Below are 22,191 nucleotides of genomic sequence, written 5' to 3'. Positions count from 1 at the left end.
TCTTTTTCTTCACTGTTCCTACTGCTGTCATTCTATTCTAGGTCAATATTTCAAGCTTACATTGTAAAATAGTCTCCAGTTTGATCTCCCTGACTTCAGTCTCTTCCCTTTCCTTTTCATACACTATGTGAATGAATATTTGAATGTCTGTTTATGCTTCCTTGACCAGTAGGCTAATTGTGACTTTCTCCTATACAGGAAATTTGAATGGCTTCTCACTGTTGTCCCAGTCAAGTCCAGATTGTGATGACTGGCACTGGGTAATCTCCGTATTTGCCTCCCACCAACCCTACCCTTTTAGCTTAATCCCTTATGTGACTCCGACACTTTACCCATGGCAATATATTGCTCACATCATATCCACGGCCTGTAGTTTTCTAGCCCTCTGGCTTGTCTTTGCTCTTACCCTACCTCTTCTAGGAAGGCTGCTTTTAACTACTCTTTCTCATAATGGAATATTCCCTTTTGAATGCTCCCAGAATTTGTCTCTATCTTTCATTTTCTAGTTAATAATAAAATATTTTTGTTATTTTCTACCCTGTGAAATAATTTTTAAAAATTTTGTGGACGTCTAAATTGTCCAGCTACATTAGGAAAAAAAGTTCTCATTCCAAGTTCCTGCTGCCTTTTTATAAGTTACAGGTGCAAGTTGGCAAAGGTCTTAATTTGGCCAGTTTTTCTTGGATCTGGCAGAAACCTGGGAAAGATAACTATGGGCATTTGGTAATCTTTGGGTAGATCCAGAATGATCCTTGTTTCCTATGTAATATTGGACTTACTTTTGAACTGTCCTAATTTTCTGGATTGATCAGTCTTCTGGAATGGGAGAGAGAGTTGTTGATATTTTCTGGCTCTCAGTTATGTTGTTTGGGTCCTTCATCTAAGTGGTGACCCCTAAGGAGTGTTCAGTCTACATTCTCTTGCTCTCTCTTTTTAGGGAATTCTGAGACTTTATCCTTATCACTTTGGTTTATTATAAGAGTTTCATATTAGTGAACTTTTCCCATATTTTCTGACTGGAAATTAAGTATGATATAATGTCAACTTTAAGACTCATGATTGATATATAAACTTCATTCACAGTATTAGAAAAAGAAGGTAGTGTTTTTCTTTAGATTTCAAGAACACGGCTGGCCTCTGGTTCCCAGCCTTTGTGTTCTGTCTACATTCTAGACGTAAGGCCCCCCCATGATACTTTTATTGAGATATAACTCACATACTATAAAATTTACCCTTTTACGGTTAACAAGTCACTGGTTTTCAGTATATTCACAGGGTTATTCACTGCCCATTTCCTCCTTCTTCCCAACCCCCAACAACCATTAATCTATTTTCTGTCTTTTTAGATTTGCCTATTCTGGACATTTCATATAAATGTTATTATACAATATGTGAACTTCTTTTTTTCATATTTATAAATTGATTTATATTTATATTTATATAAATGGGATCATACAATATGTTATAAAATATACGTAGTTCACAGTGGTGTAATCATACAGTATTTGTCCTGTATGTTGAGTGAAGCAAGCCAGGCACAAAATGACAAATATGTGAACTTTTGTGACTGGCTTCTTTCACTTAACGTAATGTTTTTGAGGTTTATCCTTATATATCATCTATCAGTACTTTGTTCCTTTTTATTGGTGAATAATGTTCCGTAGTATAGATATATTCCATATTTTGTTTATCAGTTGATAGGCATTTGGATTGTCACTTTGTGGCTATTATGAATAATGCTGCTATGGCCATTTGTGTACAGGTTTTATATGGATATATGTTTTCATTTCTCTTGGGTATATAAATTGCTGTGTCATGGTAACTATTTTATTTTTAAAATTTAATTTTTGAGGTATTGCCAGACTGTTTTCATAGATAACCTTTATCAGGTTGAGGAAGTTCCCTCTTTTTCTGTGTTTGTTGAGTGTTTTTCTCATGAAAGGATGTTGGATTTTGTCAAATGCCTTTTCTACATCTATTGATATTATGTTTTTGTCCTTAATTTTATTGTTATGGAGTATTATATTAATAGATTTTTGGATATTAAAACTATCTTACTTTTATTCAATGTGTTATAATTCTTTTATATTTTGTTGGATTTGGGTTGCTAATATTTCACTGAGGATTTTTGAATGCAGTATTTACAAGGATTGATCTATAGTGTTCCTTCCACCTGCTATCTTGGTCTGGCTTTGGTATCAGTGTAGTAATGGCATCATATAGTGAGTTGGGAAGTGTTTTCTTCCCTTCTCATTTTTGGAGGAATTTATGAAGGATCAGCATTAATTCTTTTTTTAAAATTAATGGTATTTAATTTTTGTTTTTGTCTTTTAGGATTCCCCTTTTACAAATGCAGGAATGGGATCTAATCTAAATCTCTTGGGTGAGATTGAGTGTGACGCCAGCATAATGGATGGAAAATCCTTGAATTTTGGAGCAGTTGGAGCACTGAGTGGTATGTGTGCATTATAACATGCTATCTCTTTATTTTGAACAATTATGAATATTACCGTTTCGTGCCTGCTAAAGACAGTCCAATCTTTTTCACCATTGTTGCTTAGAATAGTGTTGAAAACAAGAGTTTTTCTTCTTTCACAGAACTTGAAAAATGAAACCCTTAGCTATGAAAAGATTTAAAGAAAACAATAAAACAGCCCATGATCAGGTCTTTGCTTAGAATTTGATCAGTCTCCTCCATTCCCACAAGAGACTTCAGACAGTTAAAACTCAATTTAAAATACCTTATTTTTAAATAAGTTATTTGAAATACACAATATATTTTCATTGTAAAAACATTACTATGATAATAATAAAATTTACCTTTGATCCTCCTAAAATTCCCTTCCCTTCCCCCATTTCCCTGTGGTTTAACCAGTAAAATCTGATGCATTTATTCATATTTTCATGTAATAAAAGCATAGTTTAGTTTCACTAATTTTTTTTATATGTAAGTTTATTATTATGAAATTTTCTTTTTTTCTTTAAATAGGATGTCTTGGAGATTTTTCTCACATAGTTCATACAAGACAGAGGCAATTTTTTATACCTTATTTATTGAAGCAAAATATATGTAAAGTGTACAGATTTTAAGTGTTCGTCTTGATGAATATTTAGATGTAGGCTGCTCTGTAGAGTTCCACCCAGATCCATAGTTATTAAACATTTCCAGGTCAACATGTAGAACATTTCCATCATCTCAGAAGGTTCCTTTATGCCTCTTCCTAATTCATGCCTCTTGAACTTTGTATCCCTCCTGACTCTAAGGAAATAACTAGGCATCATAGATTAGTTTGCTTGGTCCTGAAATTTGTTTGAATGATCTCAGACACTTCTGTGTCTGGTTTCTTTTTGTCTTCATCTTTGCCTTTTTTCTTTTTTCTTATTTTTAATTTTTCTTTTTATGGTTTTATTTCATTTATTTCCCTCCCCCCCCCCCCCCCTTTGTGGCTTGCTTGCTGTCTGCTGTCTGTGTCCATTTGCTGCATGCTCTTCTGTGTTTTCACTTGTCTCTCTTTTTGTTGTGTCACCTTGCTGAGTCGGCTCTCCACAGCACTTGTGGGCCAGCAGCTCTCTGCGGTGTGTGGGCCAGCCTGCCTTCACAAGGAGGCCCCGGAACATGAACCCAGGGCCTTCCATATGGTAGATGGGAGCCCAACTGATTGAGCCACGGCCGCTTCCCTATTTTATTTTATTTTTGATATTTTTGCCTTGTTTTTTATCTTTTTAAAATTTTTGTTTTGTGTTTTTATTTATTTGTGTGTGTCTGGTTTCTTTTGCTTAACAGTATGCCAATGAGATTGATTTTATGTATTGTGTTGCAGTAGTTTTTTCTTTGTAATCGCTTAGTACCATAATTTATTTACTCGTTCTATTCTTTGTGGGCAGTTGTATAGTTTCTAGTTTTTGACTGTTATGAATAAAGCTGCTATGAATATTCTTGTACATGTCTTTTGGTAGACATACATACTTATTTTTCTTGGGTATAAATATAGGAGTTGGAATAAGTCATGATTATATATGTACTTTGCTTTAGTAGATGCTGCCAGTTTTAAAAAACAGTTGTTGTAATTTAGACTCCCATCAGAAACGTATGTTTTAATTACTCTCTATAGCTTGCCAATATTTGTTATTCTTATTTTAAAATTCAGACATTTTGATATATATGTAGTGGTATTGTGGATTTAATTTGCATTTCCCTGGTGACTAATGATATTGAGGACCTTTTCATGTGTTATTGGCCATTTAAATATCCTCATTTCTAATGTGCTTATTCAAGTCTTTTGCATATTTTCATTGGACTTTTATTTTTGTATTTTTCATTGATTTGTTAGAGCTCCTTATATATTTTAGATACAAATCCTTTGTGAATGTCTCCTCCCAGTCTTTGGCTTGCCTTTTCACTCTCTTAATTGTGTCTTTTGAAGAACAGAAGTTTTTAATTGTAATGAAGTTTCATTTATTATTATTTCTTATTAGAGTTAGTTGGTTTTGAGTTTTTTTTTAGAAATCTTTGCCTCCTTATATGAAGACAGTCTCTATTGGTTTCTTTTAGTAGTTTTATTATTGCTTTTACTCTTTACATTTAGCAATGTGATCAAGTGCAGATAAATTTTGTGTATGAGAGATGGGTCAACATTAATTATTTTCCTTGTCTGGATATCCAAATGGCCCATTGCCATTTATTGAAAAGGCAGTCCTTTACCCACAGAATTGTGTTGGCAAATCAGGTAACTGTACATGTTACTGTACCGTCTGTAACCACTGTTCTGTTCTATTGAATTGCTTGTCTATGCCAATACTATGCTGTCTTGATTACTATAACTTTTATTGTTTCTTTTTTTTTAAGCAAGTACCAGGGATTGAACCCAGAACCTAGTAAATGGAAAGCAGGAACGCAACCACTGAGCTAAATCTGCTCCCCAATGAGAGTTTTTTCCCCCTCATTTGTTGGTTTGTTTTTTTAGGATATACCAGGGATCAGACCTTGGACCTCGTACATGGGAAGCAGACACTCACTCAATCACTTGAGCTACATCCATTCACCTTATATTGTTCCTTAATATTTGATGATATGAGACTTTCAACTTCATTATTTTTCTTTTAACATCATTTTGCTCTTCTGGGTCCTTGATATTTTCATAAAAATTTTCAAATCAATTTACCCATAATAAAATCCCATTGAAAGTTTTATTGGTACTGCATTGAATCTACAGAACCATTTGTTGATAGTTGATGTGTTTGAACAATATTGAGTCTTCCAGTCAGTGGACATGGAATATGTACATTTATATAAATCATAGTCAATATTTTTCAGCAGAGTTTTATAGTTTTCAGTATAGATGTCTTACATACCTTTTATTAGATTTATTCTAGGTATTTGTTTTTTTGGATGCTATTATAAACTATATATTTGAATATTAAAATTCAATTTTATTGTATATAGAAATGCAGTTTATCTTTGCATATTGACCTTGTATCCAGTGAGTGGTCTTGATAAATTTGGTTGTTGATTCTAGTGTTTTTTGTTTTTCTTTTAAAAATATAGTTCCTTGGACTTTCTATATATATAATCATATTATCTGTGATCAATGGCAGTTTTGCTTTTCTTTTTCTAGTTTTTCAGTCTCTAATGTTTTTTCTTGCTTTGTTATGCCAACTATGATGTCCAGTGCAATGTTGAATATAATGGGTGATAGTGGGCATTGTGGGCATTTTTGCCTTGTTTCCAAGCTTAGAGAGAAAACATTCCATTTTTTACCATTCTGTATACTATCAGGATTTTATTTGTATTAGTGATATTTTATATACTCGAAGGCCATTTATATTTCTCTGTGAACTGACTTTTTATAACTCTTCTGCTACCTGCCTTTTAATTCTATTTATGATATGCATTATTGCATTTAAATTTAAAAATTTTATTTGTTAAATTTATTACTTCCCCTTTTGGGGCTTTTGTATTTTTCATTTCTGGTAGCATCTTTCTCATAATTATAAACACAGTCACCTGTATTTTCTTATAATACTTATATAATTTATTTTATATTTACCTCTTGAATCCATTGTTTATTTTTTCTGAAATGACTAACCAATTATCCTTATGCAATTTATTGACTAAAAATAATAATAATGTTTATAGTTTATTGAGTAACTATCATGTTCTAGGCATTGTTCTTTTGTGGTTTACATATATGAAATCATTTAGTTCTCACAGTAATCTTATGAGGTCAGTGCTTTTATCCCTATTTTACACATGAGAAAAATGAGACATAGGAGATATTTAATAATTTGTTTAAGTTTACTATATCAGTCTTGAGTCCAACTAGGAGACAAAAACCACTCGGTAGTTAAACAGAAGTTCAATATAAACAATGATTAAGCATTAATAGGATGGTAATGCAATAAAGATGGAAAGAGAACTCTGAAGGGTATCCTAGAGCAGAGGGAGAATACCCATGGAAGCATAAACTTGGAAAGGGTTCAGATCTCATTGAAGAAGATATGATTGCAACCCAGAGTACAGTGGAGAAGTTGCTGGTTACCCAGGCCAGAGCTGCTCCACACAGAGGAACCATCCTCTGGACAACCAGCAAGCTCAGGCTGTAGGTGGGCACACAGAGGCCAGGAGGACTGGGGGAGTTAAACATCTGGAGCTCAGGATGAGTAGTTGCCCTTTGGCTTACTAGACCACCAGCCACATGGGACACTTGCTGTATATCCTTGTGGGGCTGCAGAGAGGGTGTATGGAGCAGCAGCCTGGGCTGGAGCCCAGTCCTATGATGTCTGGGGCTCTCGGCTATGTTGCTGCTGCTGATATTAGGAGCTGGAGAAAACATGTAGTGACTAAATGCTGGAGAAAGCTTTTCCTGAAGGCACCTAGCCCTCGAGAATACCACCTGGGCCAAATAGTCGAGAAACACGTGTACACTTTTGTTTTCCTGGAGTCTAGCCAGCACACCACCCTTTCTTCACACAATGTGTCTCCAGCGCTCTACTGACAAAGCTTAGTGTTGTGTCAACTTGCAGGGGAACCATATTTAAAGGGCCCGTATCCATTTTCACAGATCAGGCAATGAAGGGTAAATTGGTAGGTGAGAGGCAATAAATTGATTATTGTACAGTTACAAAACACTGACTCCCTTGTCTGTGTTTTTTCACTCTGTGTCTTTTTTCCTTCTTATGAATAGTCTATCCTTTCCCACTGATTTGTCTTTATCATATATTAAACATTCTGTGTTTCTGAACTTTAGCTTTATTCCATTGATATCTTTCTCTGTTTTCTCTATTTTGTACCCAAACCACGTTCTTTGAATTAGAATAACTTTTAATAAGAAATAGTACCTTGTGCAGTGAATTCTCTTCATTTTTCTCCTTCAGAGCCATATTTCTTTGAAATCCTTTTGAAGTTTTGATTTAGAATTTACAGATTTTAACTTATAAATTAACTTGAGATTATCAATGTCTTGCAGTATTGAGTTGTCATATCCAGAAATAAATGTTTTAAAAATTAGCACATAGATGTGAACTTTGCTGTATTTCAGTATTTCATCCTTTTTTTTTCAGTGGCATATGTTTTGGGTATTTAAATTTCTGTGGTTGGTTTTGTTTTGAGTCAATCTGACTGTCTTAATTGAGTTTTTATAGTCTCTTTATATCCCATTGCTGATATTACTTTTTATTAATAGCATCCTGAGAGGCATGGATAGGGGAATGTTTAAGTGTGTGGTGTCTGGCATTAAAAAGCTCAACTCTCTGATCTTGAAAGATAACCTCTCTGTGCAATTGTTTCCTCTTAGTCAAACAGTGTTCACAAGTTTATCTATATGATAGAGTTGAGGGAACAATGAAATAATCCGATACATTTAATGATTTGGTGCTGGGCCTGGCACATATTCTATATTAAGTTACTGTTTATGTTTTCTGTCATCATCATCATCTTCAGTGTATTTGTAGTAGTTATCCTGATGTTGTTTCTCACTCTATTACTTGCTATCCTATTGTTCCTTTCCTCCCCAAAAAGTTCCTTTCTCACTTCTTGTTCTTTTAGAAACAATCTGAAGATCTGCACCAGAACCATATTTTAGATTACAATATTGTACATACATGGCCTCTACTTCCTACCCTTACCTCTACCCCAGTTTGAATCACCTGCTTTCTATTGTGTCTCTCATTAAAAATGAAATTTAAAATTTATGGTCTTTTCCCCCCATTTATTTTTATTTCCAAGGTAAATTCGAAGCCGTTTGTGATTGGGACATTTATTTAGTTTTGAAGTATGGAGAGTGCCATACTTTTAGTTCATTTTTTCTCTTTTATTCTGAAATCTACTATCAAAGAACCTAATTTTAATATAAAGTATTCCTAATTGAGTCTTTGCTACTGTATCACAAGAAAAAAACATGAGAATATATATTTTATATTCTTGCATTTATTAGGTATTCTTATATTTATTGCTTTGAATCTTATTGTTCATGATAATTAAGAATTGTCATTATATGTGGGCAATTTGAAGATATTTTTCTGACTTCATTTTCTGCCAATTTTATTTTATAGGAATCAAGAACCCAGTCTCAGTTGCAAATAGACTCTTGTGTGAAGGGCAGAAGGGCAAGCTCTCGGCTGGCAGAATTCCTCCCTGGTAACTGTTTTGTCCTGCCTGACTGTCCCTGTATCTCTACAGCCTTTAGTGCATGCAGTCTCTGAAGGCCATTTTTATCCACAGAAAGCTCATGCTTTTGGTTACACACCAGCAGCAGTGTGCCTTTGTGAGGAAGACACACTTTGTTTTCAGATCTTGGAACATTTTGTACCCTGGATCTGGCTCCATATAGAATAGAATATTATGGGTTAAAGCAGAAAGGAATCAGGTTTATTTTTGTTTGTTTTGTAGTTGATTATAGAGATGTTTTTGCTGTTACTAAATGCTCAGTTGGGATGTTTTGATTATGAAACTTGGAAAGTATCTTTCACACTGGATCCAGAGTCTAAACTAATTTTTATCTTTGGGGAATTTTTTGAATAAAAGTACTTAATTTTTCTCTTCTGGGGAAACCCATTGTCAAGTTAGGATGACTAAAATTATTTTTTTTCCCTAGCATTAATGTAGAATTTACATTAGAAAAAAACTTAGAACTCTCCAATATATATAAAAGTAGAGAGAACTGCTTGTTGTAAAGAACCCTCGTGAACCTGTCTCCAGCTCCATTAATTTTCTTGTCCTCCTTCTAGCTCACTAATCTGATTTTCTCCTGCAATATTTTAAAGCAAACTCCAGACACCATATTTCACCCTTATATAGTTTTGTACATATTTCTATTTTTATAAAACATAGCCATCATACCATTATTATACCTAACAGTGTTAACAAGCCTTAATACTGTCTCATAGTCTATGTTCAGAATGTTTGGTTGTGAAAGCTGTGTTAATGTTCTGTGTTTAAAGTAGGGACATCAGTACTATAGGAATCACTTTGATTGATTCTGTTGTATTTTTAAGTCATAGAAAAGAACTCATTATAGTTTTAAAAAATCTTAAAATTCTTAGCTAAATATGTTCAAGGTACACTTTTAATCATATACCTTCTAGTATAAAAATATTAGGAAAAGTATGAGAGACTATATTTATGGCTGTGGGGTAGCAAAGACCTTAAGGTTAAAAGAATAAGACTAAATATTGGAAAATATGGAAAGTGAAAATGCACAGCAATTATACAACTGAAGCTATGATCAGAATTAAAAGGCAACATGTCCTTTGGAACTTAGACAATTAATGTAGCATGGGCATGGATACAAATGGGCAAGGAAATACTGATGGCTTGTAAATACATGAAAAGGTACCCAACCTTAATATTACTAGAGAAATTGTGAATTAAAATAAGATGACATTTTCACTTTATTAAAGTAACAAAATCGAAGACTAATAATGTCTAATGTTGTGATGTGGGAAAACCGGCTCCCTGTTCTGTTGATGGTGGGCACGAACACTGGAATGGATGATTGAGAGGAATTTTGGTGTTATTTATTAATGTATAAAGTAAAGAAAAAGCACATGCTATGTACCCCAGCAATCCAACTTCAGGACAAACACCTTCACATGAACACAAGAAGCTTGTACAAGCATGGTCACAGTGATGTAGCTTGTGGTTTATAAAACCATATACAACCTAAATGTCCTTTAGAGACAAAGTTAACTTTTCTAAATTATTTATATACTTCAACATAAAAAGGGAATTATTTATATGTAATAACTAGGATTTATTTCCACATTGTAAAGAAATCAAGTTGTTTAGCTATATATTCAGTTTAACTTATGGTTTCGTAAAAAATTGCAAAATAATTTGATGAACACCTGTTTTCCATCAGCCAGGTTAGGAAGTAAAACATTGTCAAAAGATTTGAAGCTTCCCAAAATGAGCCCTTTCTAGTTTTATCTTCCTTCCCACTATCCGACAACCTCACCCTGACCCCATCTCTGCTCCTGCCCCTGGGTAACAACTGTCTCAACCTGAGATTTTCTTATTGTCATGTGTATTTGTCAGCCAAAGGGGTGCTGATGCAAAATACCAGTTAGTGGTTGGTTTTATTTGGGGTAGGAGCTTACAGATACCAGGCCATAAAGCGTAAGTTACTTCACTCATCAAAGTCTTGTTTTCATGTGTTGGAGCAAGATGGCTGCCGACGTCTGTGAGGGTTCAGGCTTCCTGGGTTCCTCCCTTTCTGGGCCTTGCTTCCCTTTCCTTTGCGGGTTACTTCCCGGGGCTCCAGCCTAAGGCTTCAGCATCAAACTCCAACATCAAAAACCCTCAACTCTGTCCTTTGCCATGCTTTTTATCTGAGTCCCCACCCACCAAGGGGTGGGTACTCAACGCCTTACTGACAGTGTTACACGTAAACCTCTGAATCCAATATAATCTCATATGCCCAGAGGAAAAGATCAGTTTACAAACATAATCCAATATTTTTTTGAAATTCATCAATAATGTCAAACTGCTACAATATGGATTCCTCCTTCACACTATTACAACATACACTGTAATCTAATTTTCTACAGCTATTTACATATTTGCATAGGTGTACAAAAAAAGGTCTGGGAGGAAGGTTACCACACTCACCATGATTAACTCTGGAGAGGAAGCAGTAGGGACCAAGAAGAGGTAGTTTTCAAAGGGGACATGTGCAATATTTTAATATTTTGTAAGAAGAGAATATATGGAAAAAAGTAATGGCCACCTCTCTATTAAATTGATAGCATATCATAATGCTGCGACTGTCAGGAACAAGCTGATTTTTTTCATGTACGTGGTACTTGAACTTTATTTTTTGTTTTCAAAGCTAATAGATTATTTTAGGTATTTTGCATTTCCATATGAATTTTAGATTCAGTTCTCCAATTTCTATAAATAACCTGCTGGAATTTTCACTAGGATTGCATTGTATAATTTTGGGAAAAACTGATGTCTTAACAATATTGAGTCTTCTGATCCATGAATGTAGCACAGTTTTATAGTTTTCAGTGAATAGGTCCTGCACAGTTTTTGTCATACTAAATTTTTTGTGCTTTTTGGGGTTATAGTGAATCGCATTTTTTTAAAAACAAATCAAATTTATGGATACATATTAATATAGCATACAGTTCACCGAAAGTGTACAATCAGTGGTATTTGGTGTAATCACATAACTGTGCATTCATCACTTGAGTCATTATTAGAGCACTTTCATTATTTCAATAATAATAGTAATAGTAAACAAACAAAAAAAACAAAGAATTGTGTAGGACTAGCCAGAAATAGCAGCTGTGAACAGCAGGGAAAACAGAGATTGAGAAGTGAAGAATTTTCTTGTTTGTACATTTATGTGCTTTTTATTATTTATTTATTTTTAAGCAGTTTTATTGAGATATAGTCATATACCATATCATCTATCTAAGGTGTATAATCAGTGGCTTTTAGTATAATCACAATGTTGTGAATTCATCACCACAAAAGATTTTAGAACAATTTCATTACTCCAAAATAAAAGTCCTCACACCCCTTAGCAGTCACCTCTCAATCCCTCTATCCTTCCCAGCTTTACATAACCACTAATCTAATCTCATCTTTATAAATTGATTTATATTTAAATTTTATATACAAATGGAATCATAAAATATATAGTACTGGTGTGTCTGGTTTCTTTTACTTAGCATAGTGATTTTTTTGTCTAATAATTTCTTATAGTATTAACATGTATTAGTTCAGTTTCAAAGAAAAACGATCATATATATGCAATTTTACACATACTTATATTTCACATGCGGTATTACATTGATATATTTTTTAGCTTTCCTTTTAATAATATACATGACCTTAGATTTTCCTTTTAAACCACTGGCATACCCATATAATAGAATGCTAGTTAGAAACACTATGATGTGCTTTCACCTTTCCTATTAATTCCCAAAGATTAACACACATCCTTTTTACCAATTCTGCACAAAGTAGCCCTCAGCTCTATTCTCTAACCTCTTTCTATTTTCTGGTGACCCATATTCAAGTTATTAACTCTATGAGATTATACAATATGTTTAGTTCATAGTAGCACAATCATGAAGTATTTGTCTTTTTGTGTCTGGCTTGCTTTAATCAACATAATGTCCCTCAGATTCATTCATGTTGTCATATGCTTTATAACTTCATTTCTTCCTACAGCTACATAATATTTTACTATGTATATACACACAGTTTATCCATTCATTGGTTGATGGACATCTGAGTTGTTTCCATCTTTTGGCAATCATGACTCATGCTGCTATGAACATTGGTATGCAGATGTCTGCTTGGGTGACTGCTCTCAGGTCTTCCGGGTATATATCTAGTAGTGGCATTGCCGGGTCATGTCACAAATCTATATTCAACTCCATTAGGAACTGCCAAACAGTCCTATACAATGGCTGTACCATTTTGCATTCCTACCAACAGTGAATAACTGTTTCTATCTCTACATCCTCTCCAACACTTGTAGTTTTCTTTTTAATAGTGGCCATTCTAATATGTGTGAGATAATATCTCATTGAAGCTTTGATGTGCATTTCCCTAATTGCTAGTGATATTGAACATTTTTTCATGTGTTTTTTTGATATTTTTATTTCTTCTTTGGACAAATGTCTACTTAACTCTTTTGCCCATTATTTAATCAGGTCATTTGTCTTTTTATTGTTGAGTTGTAGCATCTCTTTATACATTATGGATATTAAGCCCTTATCAGATATGTGATTTACAATTATTTTTTCCCATTGAGTCAAGTGCCTTTTCACTCTTTTGACAAAGTCCTTTGAGGTGCAGAAGTGTTTAATTTTGAGGAGGTCCCATTTATCTATTTTTTCTTTTGTTTCTTGTGCTTTGGATGTAGTGTTCAAGAAATCACCACCTACCACACAGTTTTTATAAGATGTTTTCTTACATTTTCTTCTAGGAATTTCTGTGGTCCTGGCTTTTATATTTTGGTCTTTGATCCACTTTGAGTAGATTCTTGTATGGGGAGTGAGATAGAGGTCCTTTGCCATTCTTTTGGTTTGGATATCCATTTCTTCCAGCACCATTTGTTAAAGAGACTGTTTTGTTCCAGTAACACGACTTTGGTAGATTTGTTGAAAACCAGTTGGCTGTAGAGGTGAGGGTTTATTTCTGTACACTCAATTCTTTTCCACTGATCGATGTGTCTCTCTTTATGCCAATACCGTGCTGTTTTGACCACTGTAGATTTGTAGTATGTTTCAAGGTCAGACAATAAAACTCTTCCAACTTCGCTCTTCTTTTTTAGAATGCTATTGGGTATTCAGGTGAGCTTTCCTTTCCAAATGAATTTGGTAATTACTTTTTCTATTTCTGTAAAGTAGGCTGTTGCAATTTTGAATGGTATTGCATTGAATCTATAAATCAGTTTGGGTAGGATTGACATCTTCATGATATTTAGTCTTGTGCATGATGGTTTGCTTCTCCCTTCTCTCAGAATTTTCTCTTTATCTTTGACATTTGACATTCTGAGTAGTATGTGTTTTGGAGTAAGTCTATTCAGAATTATTCTAATTGGAGCACACTGCACTTCTTGGACATATAAGTTCATTTCTTTCATGAGAGTTGGGAAATTTCAGTCATTATTTCCTCCAATACACTTTCTGCTCCCTTTCCCTTTTCTTCTCTTTCTGGAACTCCCATTGTATGCATGTTGTTGTGTTTCAACTCCCTGAGCCCCTGCTTAATTTTTTCCATTCTTTTCTCTAATTTTAGCTGTTGTGTCTTCTGTATCACTTATTCGTCTGTCATTTTAAGTCTGCTGTTGAATGCCTTTAATGCATTTTTCATCTCACCTATTGTGTCTTTCATTCCTATGAGCTCTATTACATTTCTCTTCAGGTTTTCAGATTCTTCTTTGTGCTCACTCTGTCTTCTTGATGTCCTTTACCTCTTTAGCCATATTGTCTTTCAACTCAGTAATTTGATTTTGGAAATTTGTGTGCATCTTGGTGATTAGTTATGTCAAATCCTGTGTCTCTTTTGGGGCTTTGATATATTCATTTTCTTGGGTCATTTCTTCTATTTTCTTAGTATGCTGATGTCTTTTGCTGATGTCTAGGCATCTTGTTAGAATGGTGAGTTTACTCAGATGCTCAATTTCTCTCATAGGGATTTTGTGGCAGGAGGCTCTATGTTATTACTGTTCTTTGATTCTTGGTTTAATATGATCTGGATCTCTAGGATTGTTCCTGTTAGTATCTCAGATCTGGGCCCTGGACTCAGTAATAGGTACCAGACCTGCTTCCAAGAGCCTTAGGGAGGGAGGCTACAAAGGCCAGAAAATGCCTCTCTTTCTTTGAATTTCCTCACTTGCACTTCCTTTGTCTGCCAGCAGATGGCACTTTTTTGGCAGCCCTCCCAGTTCAATGCCTGGACAGTCTATCTTTGCAGCAACAGGGTCTGGGTCAGTGTGATAGAGGATCCTGCCTGCAGGCTAAATGCCGAGTAGTTCAAACTTTCTCAGAGGCAGTTCTCCAACCTTTCCTGGGTAGGGAATAATTCCACTCCTCTCTGCATCTTCAGCAACCAGTCTAGGTCAATAGAGAGGACTATTGGGAGGGTTGAATCTCTGTAGTGCTTTGATGGCTCCCACAACAAAGAGTGGTGTGGCCCCACCTGGCTTGGAAGAGACAGCAGAACAAATATTTGGATAAAAAACTGAGTTAGACTTAGATTGTGTCCCCCTCTCTCCCCTTTCCTGGGGAGTTGAATCCCTGGGTCACCCTTTGTCTTTAGCTGCTGCTGAGAATTCAAAAGTGTCTGTAGTGTGGGGGAGGTTGCCAGCAGTTGCAGCTCCTGCTTTTAACTCACAGTTTTGCAGTTGCAATTCTTTTCCTTTGCCCCTCTCCCTTCTGGGCAGTGTCCATCCTTCCCTGTGTGTCCTAAACTCTAGAAGATTCCCCTCCCCCCCAGGCCCTTTCTGCCTGTCCTCTAGCTATTTTTCTGGGAGAGAAGAGAATCTTGTGTCGTTCTAGTCCACCATCTTCCTGAAGTCTGGCATATTTTTAAAATGTTGATTTCCATTTACTCATTGCTTATATGTAGAAATATGATTGATATTTGAATATTGATCTTCTATCCTGAAACTTTCTTAAATTAATTGTAGTACTGTTTTAATAGATTCTGTAAGATTTTCTAGATAGATGACCATGTTGTCTGAGAATATAGGTAGTTTTACTTCATCCTTTCCAAACTGGATTCTTTTTCTTGATTTATTGCACAGGTTGATATCCCTAATACAGTGTAGAAATGGTGAGAGTAGACATTCTTGTCTTGTTTGTGATTTTAGGGAAAACAGTCTTTCACCATCAAGTACGATCATTGCTGTAGGTTTATCATAGGTGATCTTTATCACATTGAGGAAGTTCCTTTCTGTTCTTAGTGTGTTGAGAGTTTTTAATAGGAATGGGTATTATATTTTGTCAAATGCTTTTCTGTATCTGTTGATATCTTATAATTTTTCTTATTTAGTGAGTTAATATAATGAATTGCATTAGTTGATCTTTGACTGTTAAGCCAAGAATTGCATTCCTGGGATAAATCCCATTTAGTCATGATATATTATCCTTTTTATATATTTTTGAATTTGATTTGCTAATATTTATTTTTCATTTAAAAAATTTATTTAAGTATATCACTCACACATAAACATACATAAACAATAAGTACACCATAATAGTTGTGAACTTACAAAACAAACATAGCATCATACAGGACTCTCAGAACTCACCCTACCACCAATACCTTGCATTGTTGTTAAACATTTTAAACTAATTGTTAAGGACTATTGTCAAAATATTACTTCTAACCGAAGTATTTTCTCCCAACCCACCCTATTATCATTATTATCTTTGTATCATTTATATATGACCATACATAAACAATAAATGTATTGTAAAAGTTGTGGACTTACAAATCAAACCGAATTAGCAACTGGTTACTCCAGTTGTACTTTGCCCATGCTTCTCCACATTCCCACCACCCTGTAGTAGTGATGTACATCTGCAGTAGCTCACAAAGGACACTTGCATCTGTACCATGAACCACGATTCTCATCGACTTCTTGATTTACTGTGCTATTTAGTTCCTAGATTATTCTATAGCATTCTGTCAGTTGGCACTTACATCCCTAAACTACCATTTTCAGCCACATCCCCATTTATAAACTGTTACTCGCTATTTGTTACCATTCATTCTATACATTTCCACACTTTTACATTAAAGCTAATTAAAACTTCTTCATCCATTAAACATCAGTAGTCTACCTCAGTCCTCCTCTTATCTCCTTTAAGAATCCACCACCTATCACCAGGGCTTGAAGATATTTTCCTACAATTTCTTCTAGAAGCTTTATGGTTCTTGCTTTTACTTTTAGGTTTTTGATCCATTTTGAGTTAATTTTTGGATACGATGTGAGATAGGGGTCCTCTTTCCTTCTTTTGGCTATGGATATCCAATTCTTTTCAGCACCATTTGTTGAATGGACTGTTCCACCCGAGCTCTGTGGGTTTGACAGGCTAGTTAAAGATCACTCGACCATACATGTGAGGTTCTGTTTCTGAACCATAAATTTGTTTCCATTGGTCTATGTGTCTGTCTTTATGTCAGTACCATGCTGTTTTTACTACTATAGCTAGGTAATAGAATTTAAAGTCTGGAGATGAGAGTTTGAGTTTCCTTTTTAAGATGTTTCGGGCTGTTCAGGATCCTTTACCTTTTTAAATAAATCTGATAATTGTGTTTTCAATTTAAAAAAATGTTGGTGGAATTTTTATCAGGATTACATTGAATTTGTATATCAATTTGAGTAGAATTGACATCTTTTATGATATTTAGTCTTCAAATTCATGAACATGGAGTGTTCTTCAACTTATTTGTGCCTTTTTTGATTCCTTTTATCATTGAGTTGCAGTTTCTAGAGTACAAGTGCTTTACATCATTGGTTAACTATTCTTATTTGAATTCTCTGTGTCATATTTTATTTCCCCCAATCTTTTGACACTTTTGGTTACTTTTTAAAATATAATCCTCATTTCTAGACTCTCTTCCTAACCTTTATCTTGGCTCTAGTATACCCATTAGCATTTCCTGAAAATCTGGTCTCTTGGTTAGAAATTCTCTCAGTTTCTGTTTATCTGTGAATATTCTAATCTCGCCCTCATTTTTGAAAGATAATTTTGCCAGATATAAGATTCTTGGCTGGAAGTTTTTCTCTTGTTGTATCTTAAATATATTATACCACTGTCTTCTTGCCTCCATGGTTTCTGGTGGGAAATTGGCACGTAATCCTATTGGGTATATTTTTATTATAAGGTATCCCTTATATACTTCTCTCGTTGTTTTCAGAATTCTCTCTTTGTTTTTAGCATTTGACATTCTGATTAGTATGTGTCTCAGAGTTGGTGTATTTAGATTTTTTTGGATGGGAGTATGTTGTGCTTCTTGGACATGGATTATCTATGTCCTAAAATAGGGTGGAAATTTTCTACCATTATTTCTTCAAATATTCTTTCTGCCTCTTTTCTCTTCTCTTCTCCTTCTGGGACACCAATGACATGTATGTTTGTCCATCTTTTGCTGTCTTTAAGTTTCCTGAGACCTTGCTCAATTTTTTCTATTCTTTTCTTCGTCTGTTCTTTTGTATGTTCACTTTCTTAGGCCATTTCTTCAATCTCACCAATCCTTTCTTCTGCTTCCTCAAATCTGCTATTATATGATTCCAATGCTTTTTAAATTTCATTTATTTTGCCTTTCATTCCCATAAGATCTGCTATTTTTCTATGTATGCTTTCAAATTCTTCTTTGTGCTCATCCGATGTCTTCTTAATATCCTTAATCTCTTTATCCATCTCATTGAATTTATTAAGGAGACCTGTTTGAACATCTGTGATTAGTTGTCTCAACTCCTTTATGTCATCTGGAGGCTTATCTTGTTCCTTTAAGTGGACCATAGCTTCCTGTTTCTTGGTGTGGATTGTAATTTTTATTGGTGTCTTGGCATCTGGCTTACTAGAGTATTTATTCTGGGTGCAGTGTTTCTCTTTAGTTTAGGGCTTCCTGCCCTTTCTCTCTTTCTGGTTGTGCAGTAGGAGCCAAGGATGTAGTTGGTGTTATGAGCTGCCCTCATTGCCCCAGGAATGATGAAGTTTCTCCCAACTTTCTTCTTTGCCAGGTATAGGACAAAATCATCACTGTGTGGAATAATCCAAGGTGTGCAGGCCTAGACTGTAGTTGCCCAGAGAGACTGATGAGGCTTCATGCCCCTTTCTCCCCTGCCTGGGACAGAGATGGAGCTGCAGGTGTGGGCAGTAATCTATGCAATGTGGGTCCAAGATGACCACAGTTGCCCCGGTAGATGTCTGATTATTCAGTCTGTGCCAGCCAGAGGTACCTGTAGTTATCTGGAAAGGCTGGTGCAGGGCCTGCCAGCCTTCTCCCTGCCAGAGGTGGGGCTGAAGCCTAGGCTAGGGCTGCAGGCCCATCTGGGTGAAAGAAACCAGTTCCTACTGGTTTCCCCTCAGGCTGGGGGTGATTTTTAGTCCTGGCTTCCCCTCAGACTGGGGGTGGAGTCAAATGGTGGCTACCGGGCTCTTTCTGACTTGGACAGATTCACACCCTAGCTGTTCCTAGGGTTATGCCTTAGCCAGCCAAGTCTACTAATCAGTAGCCAAAATCAGTGACCAACCTCCTCCCCTGTTTTTGGGAATTGGAGCTTCCAATTCCAGCCACAGGATAGCTCCTGTGGCAGCTTGTGCCGCCAAAGTAGAACAATCACTTGCCTTCGTGGCTTGGCTGGTAATTTCCCGGAAAGGCTGGTGCAGTTGCCCCCAGCTTCCTTCCTCCCACAGGTGGAGTGGGACTTAGGCTAGAGCTGCAATCTGATCTGGATGGAAGAAGCTGTTCCCTGCCAGCAATGGGATTTTCAGTCCTCCTGGCTTCCCCTCATGCCAGGTGTGAAGTTAAGATAGCAGCTCCTGGCCTCTTTCTGACTTGGACAGGCTCAAACTTTGCTGGCCTCAGGATTATACTTTACCCTGCTGATTTTACTCATCAGTAGCTTAAGTTGGCGACCAACCATCTCTTTCTCCCCCATTTTTGGGAAATGACTATTTTTTTTAAAGATTTATATTATTTGTATCCCCCCCCCCCAAATGTCTGCTGTCTGTGTCCATTCACTGTGTATTTTTCTGCGTCTGCTTGCATTATCCTATGGCACTGGGAAACTGTCTCTTTTTTGTTGCATCATCTTGCTGCATGCGCTTTCCATGTGTGTGGTGCCACTCCTGGGTGGTGCGCTTTCTTCACATGGGGTGACTCTCCTTGAGGGGTGCACTCCTTGCTCATGGGGCACCCTTATATGGGGACGCCCCTGCATGGCATGGCACTCCTTGCACACAGCAGCACTGTGCATGGGCCAGGTCACTACACAGGTCAGGAGGCCCTGGGGATCAAACCCTGGACCCTCCAGATGGCAGATGGACACTCTGTCAGTTGAGCCACATCTGCTTCCCAGAAGTGAAGCTTTCAACTCCAGCTGTGGAACAGTTCCCGAGGTGGCTTGTGCCTCCAGTGGAGGATGGGCACTGGCCTCCGGGGTGTGGAGTGCTCTATTTACGAATCTTCCCTGCAGATGGGCAGTCTCCTCCTTCCATTCCTTCAAGGATGCTCTTCTGGTCTCCTAGAGTCCCCCAAACAGGTGCTTCAGCTATCTCCTGATAGCTCTGGGTATTTACTAACTGCCCTATAGCAGGAGCTAATTCTAGGACCTTCTTACTCCGCTGCTGGTTGTTAATTTGCTAGTATTTTGTTAAATGTTTTCATTTGTGTTCATGAGCGATATTGGCCTGTAGTTTTTTTTTGTTTGTTTTTTGTTTTCTTGTAACATCTTTGTCTGGTTTTGATCTGTTTTGCTCTGTGGATATATAGGTGTATATATTTGGAAAAGTTTTGACCACTATTTCTTCAAATATTTTTTCTGATTCCATTTTTTTCGCTTGCCTTTTACTTTGCTTTCTTTCGTTTTGTTTTCCTTTGCTTTTTTACATCTTTCTCTTGTCTTTTGAGAATTCCAATTACATATATATTTGACTTATTGTAGTAGTCCTACAAAGTATATATGATGTGATGATTTTTTTTCATTCATTTTCTCTCTGTGTTTCTTTCTTTCTTTTTCTTCAGTATTTCTAGGTTTTATTTGATATTTTTATAAAACTCCATGTTTAATTCTGATGTACAATTGATAGAGAACAAATGATGTGAAAGACACCATAGTTAAATTAAAGAAGTAAGCTTTTGGCCAAGTAAGCATTTAAAATAATGACAATTAATGACTGCTGACATCATACTGTTGTTGCTTAATATCTTCACTCACAGCATCACCAGGGCACACATAAATTTAGGAAAACTTGATGAGAACTCTTTCTTAAGAGTTTCCATCAGCATTTACCCTGAGGTGAAAACATATTCTAGAAAGCAAGAACTTTGACAAAACTCCAGAGACTTTCACAAAGCGTAAACTTTCAGAAATCCTTACATCAATATCATTTTGTGGAGCTTTGAGGAGAGGTGTTTTTTTGTCAGTGGAGGGCGCTGGTGGTGGCAGAAGAGGTTCAGGGGCTGATGACGTCTCTGTCTCAGAAGCCTTTCTAAGGCTCTTCTCTGCCTGGGAGGCCCTCGCTGGATACGCAATGACATCCTTTCAAGAAGTCTCATTGCAAACTTCCAACTTTGCACATGTCATCTTTCAAAATGTGAGCAAGAGTTATCTTCCTAATGCAAACCTGGAATGCCATTACATCTTAACTACCTATATCCATCCACATCCAAAAGATTGGGTTGATACATTTAAGGTTAGATGAAGTACTGCTCATTATTATTATATGATTTTATGGTCCCCAATGTCTGAATATTATGTAAAAGAAACAAAAGTCAGTGCTATATTAGCATTTCAAGGATATTACCTTCAAAATGATGATGTAGAATTTTATCATTTCTATTATGTTATTCATAAGGATGAAATTCGTGGAGCAAGTACACCTTTCCAGTTTCCAGTTTCTTCTCTGATTGAAGAATTACTTACTGTGGAAGATGAAGGAAATTCTGACATGTTGGTGGTGATCACAAAAGCTGGCCTTCTTTGAGGTTATTATCAACAGTGAGACAGTGGCTCATTGACAGTTTTAAGAGCGAAGTTCTGTTGGTTGACATTTTAATAATTTTTAGGTTATGCAAGAGTAGCTACAAAATTGAAATGCTTTTAAACTAAAACAGTAAACTTAGTGTCTTTTTTGAAATAATATAAAAATCTGTCACAATTACATTACTGGTTTCATTGTTTCAGAGTCTAATAGTATTTTGTGCATAGTAGATATGCTGTAAATATCAATTGAAATAATTTAAACCTAAAGATTTCCTTATTTTCATCTTGCCCTAACCTTTCTTTAGTGGAGGGCTAATCTGTTACTTTTAGAATAGTACAGATCTGGTGGGAGGTTATTATAAAATAATGAATTGAAATGTAAATGGATGTGAATTTCGTTTCACTCTCTGAAGTATGGCAGTGAATCAACAAAGTATCCTAGTCTCTTAATTATTTTCCTTGTTCATCTGATCAAATTGATAAACTGGATTAACCATAATTACAA

General features: G+C 35.8%; 1 protein-coding gene across 2 annotated transcripts in view; it reads left to right on the top strand.

Moving 5' to 3' along the window:
- Positions 1-22,191, top strand: part of TASP1 (taspase 1) — a 274,012-nt gene that overhangs the window by 48,487 nt on the left and 203,334 nt on the right. For both annotated transcript variants that reach the window (XR_011647284.1, XM_004475274.4), the window contains exons 5-6: positions 2,335-2,455; positions 8,551-8,635. Coding sequence is in view for 1 of the 2 variants with exons in the window: in XM_004475274.4 (XP_004475331.1) it covers positions 2,335-2,455; positions 8,551-8,635 (206 nt within the window). In the remaining variant the exon portion in view is untranslated. The remainder of the gene's footprint in view (positions 1-2,334; positions 2,456-8,550; positions 8,636-22,191) is intronic.

Source organism: Dasypus novemcinctus, chromosome 24 (genome assembly GCF_030445035.2).
Source record: "Dasypus novemcinctus isolate mDasNov1 chromosome 24, mDasNov1.1.hap2, whole genome shotgun sequence".
Taxonomy (NCBI): domain Eukaryota; kingdom Metazoa; phylum Chordata; class Mammalia; order Cingulata; family Dasypodidae; genus Dasypus; species Dasypus novemcinctus.
Note: the sequence above shows the minus strand (reverse complement) of the source record. Positions and strands in the feature narration are given on the sequence as shown.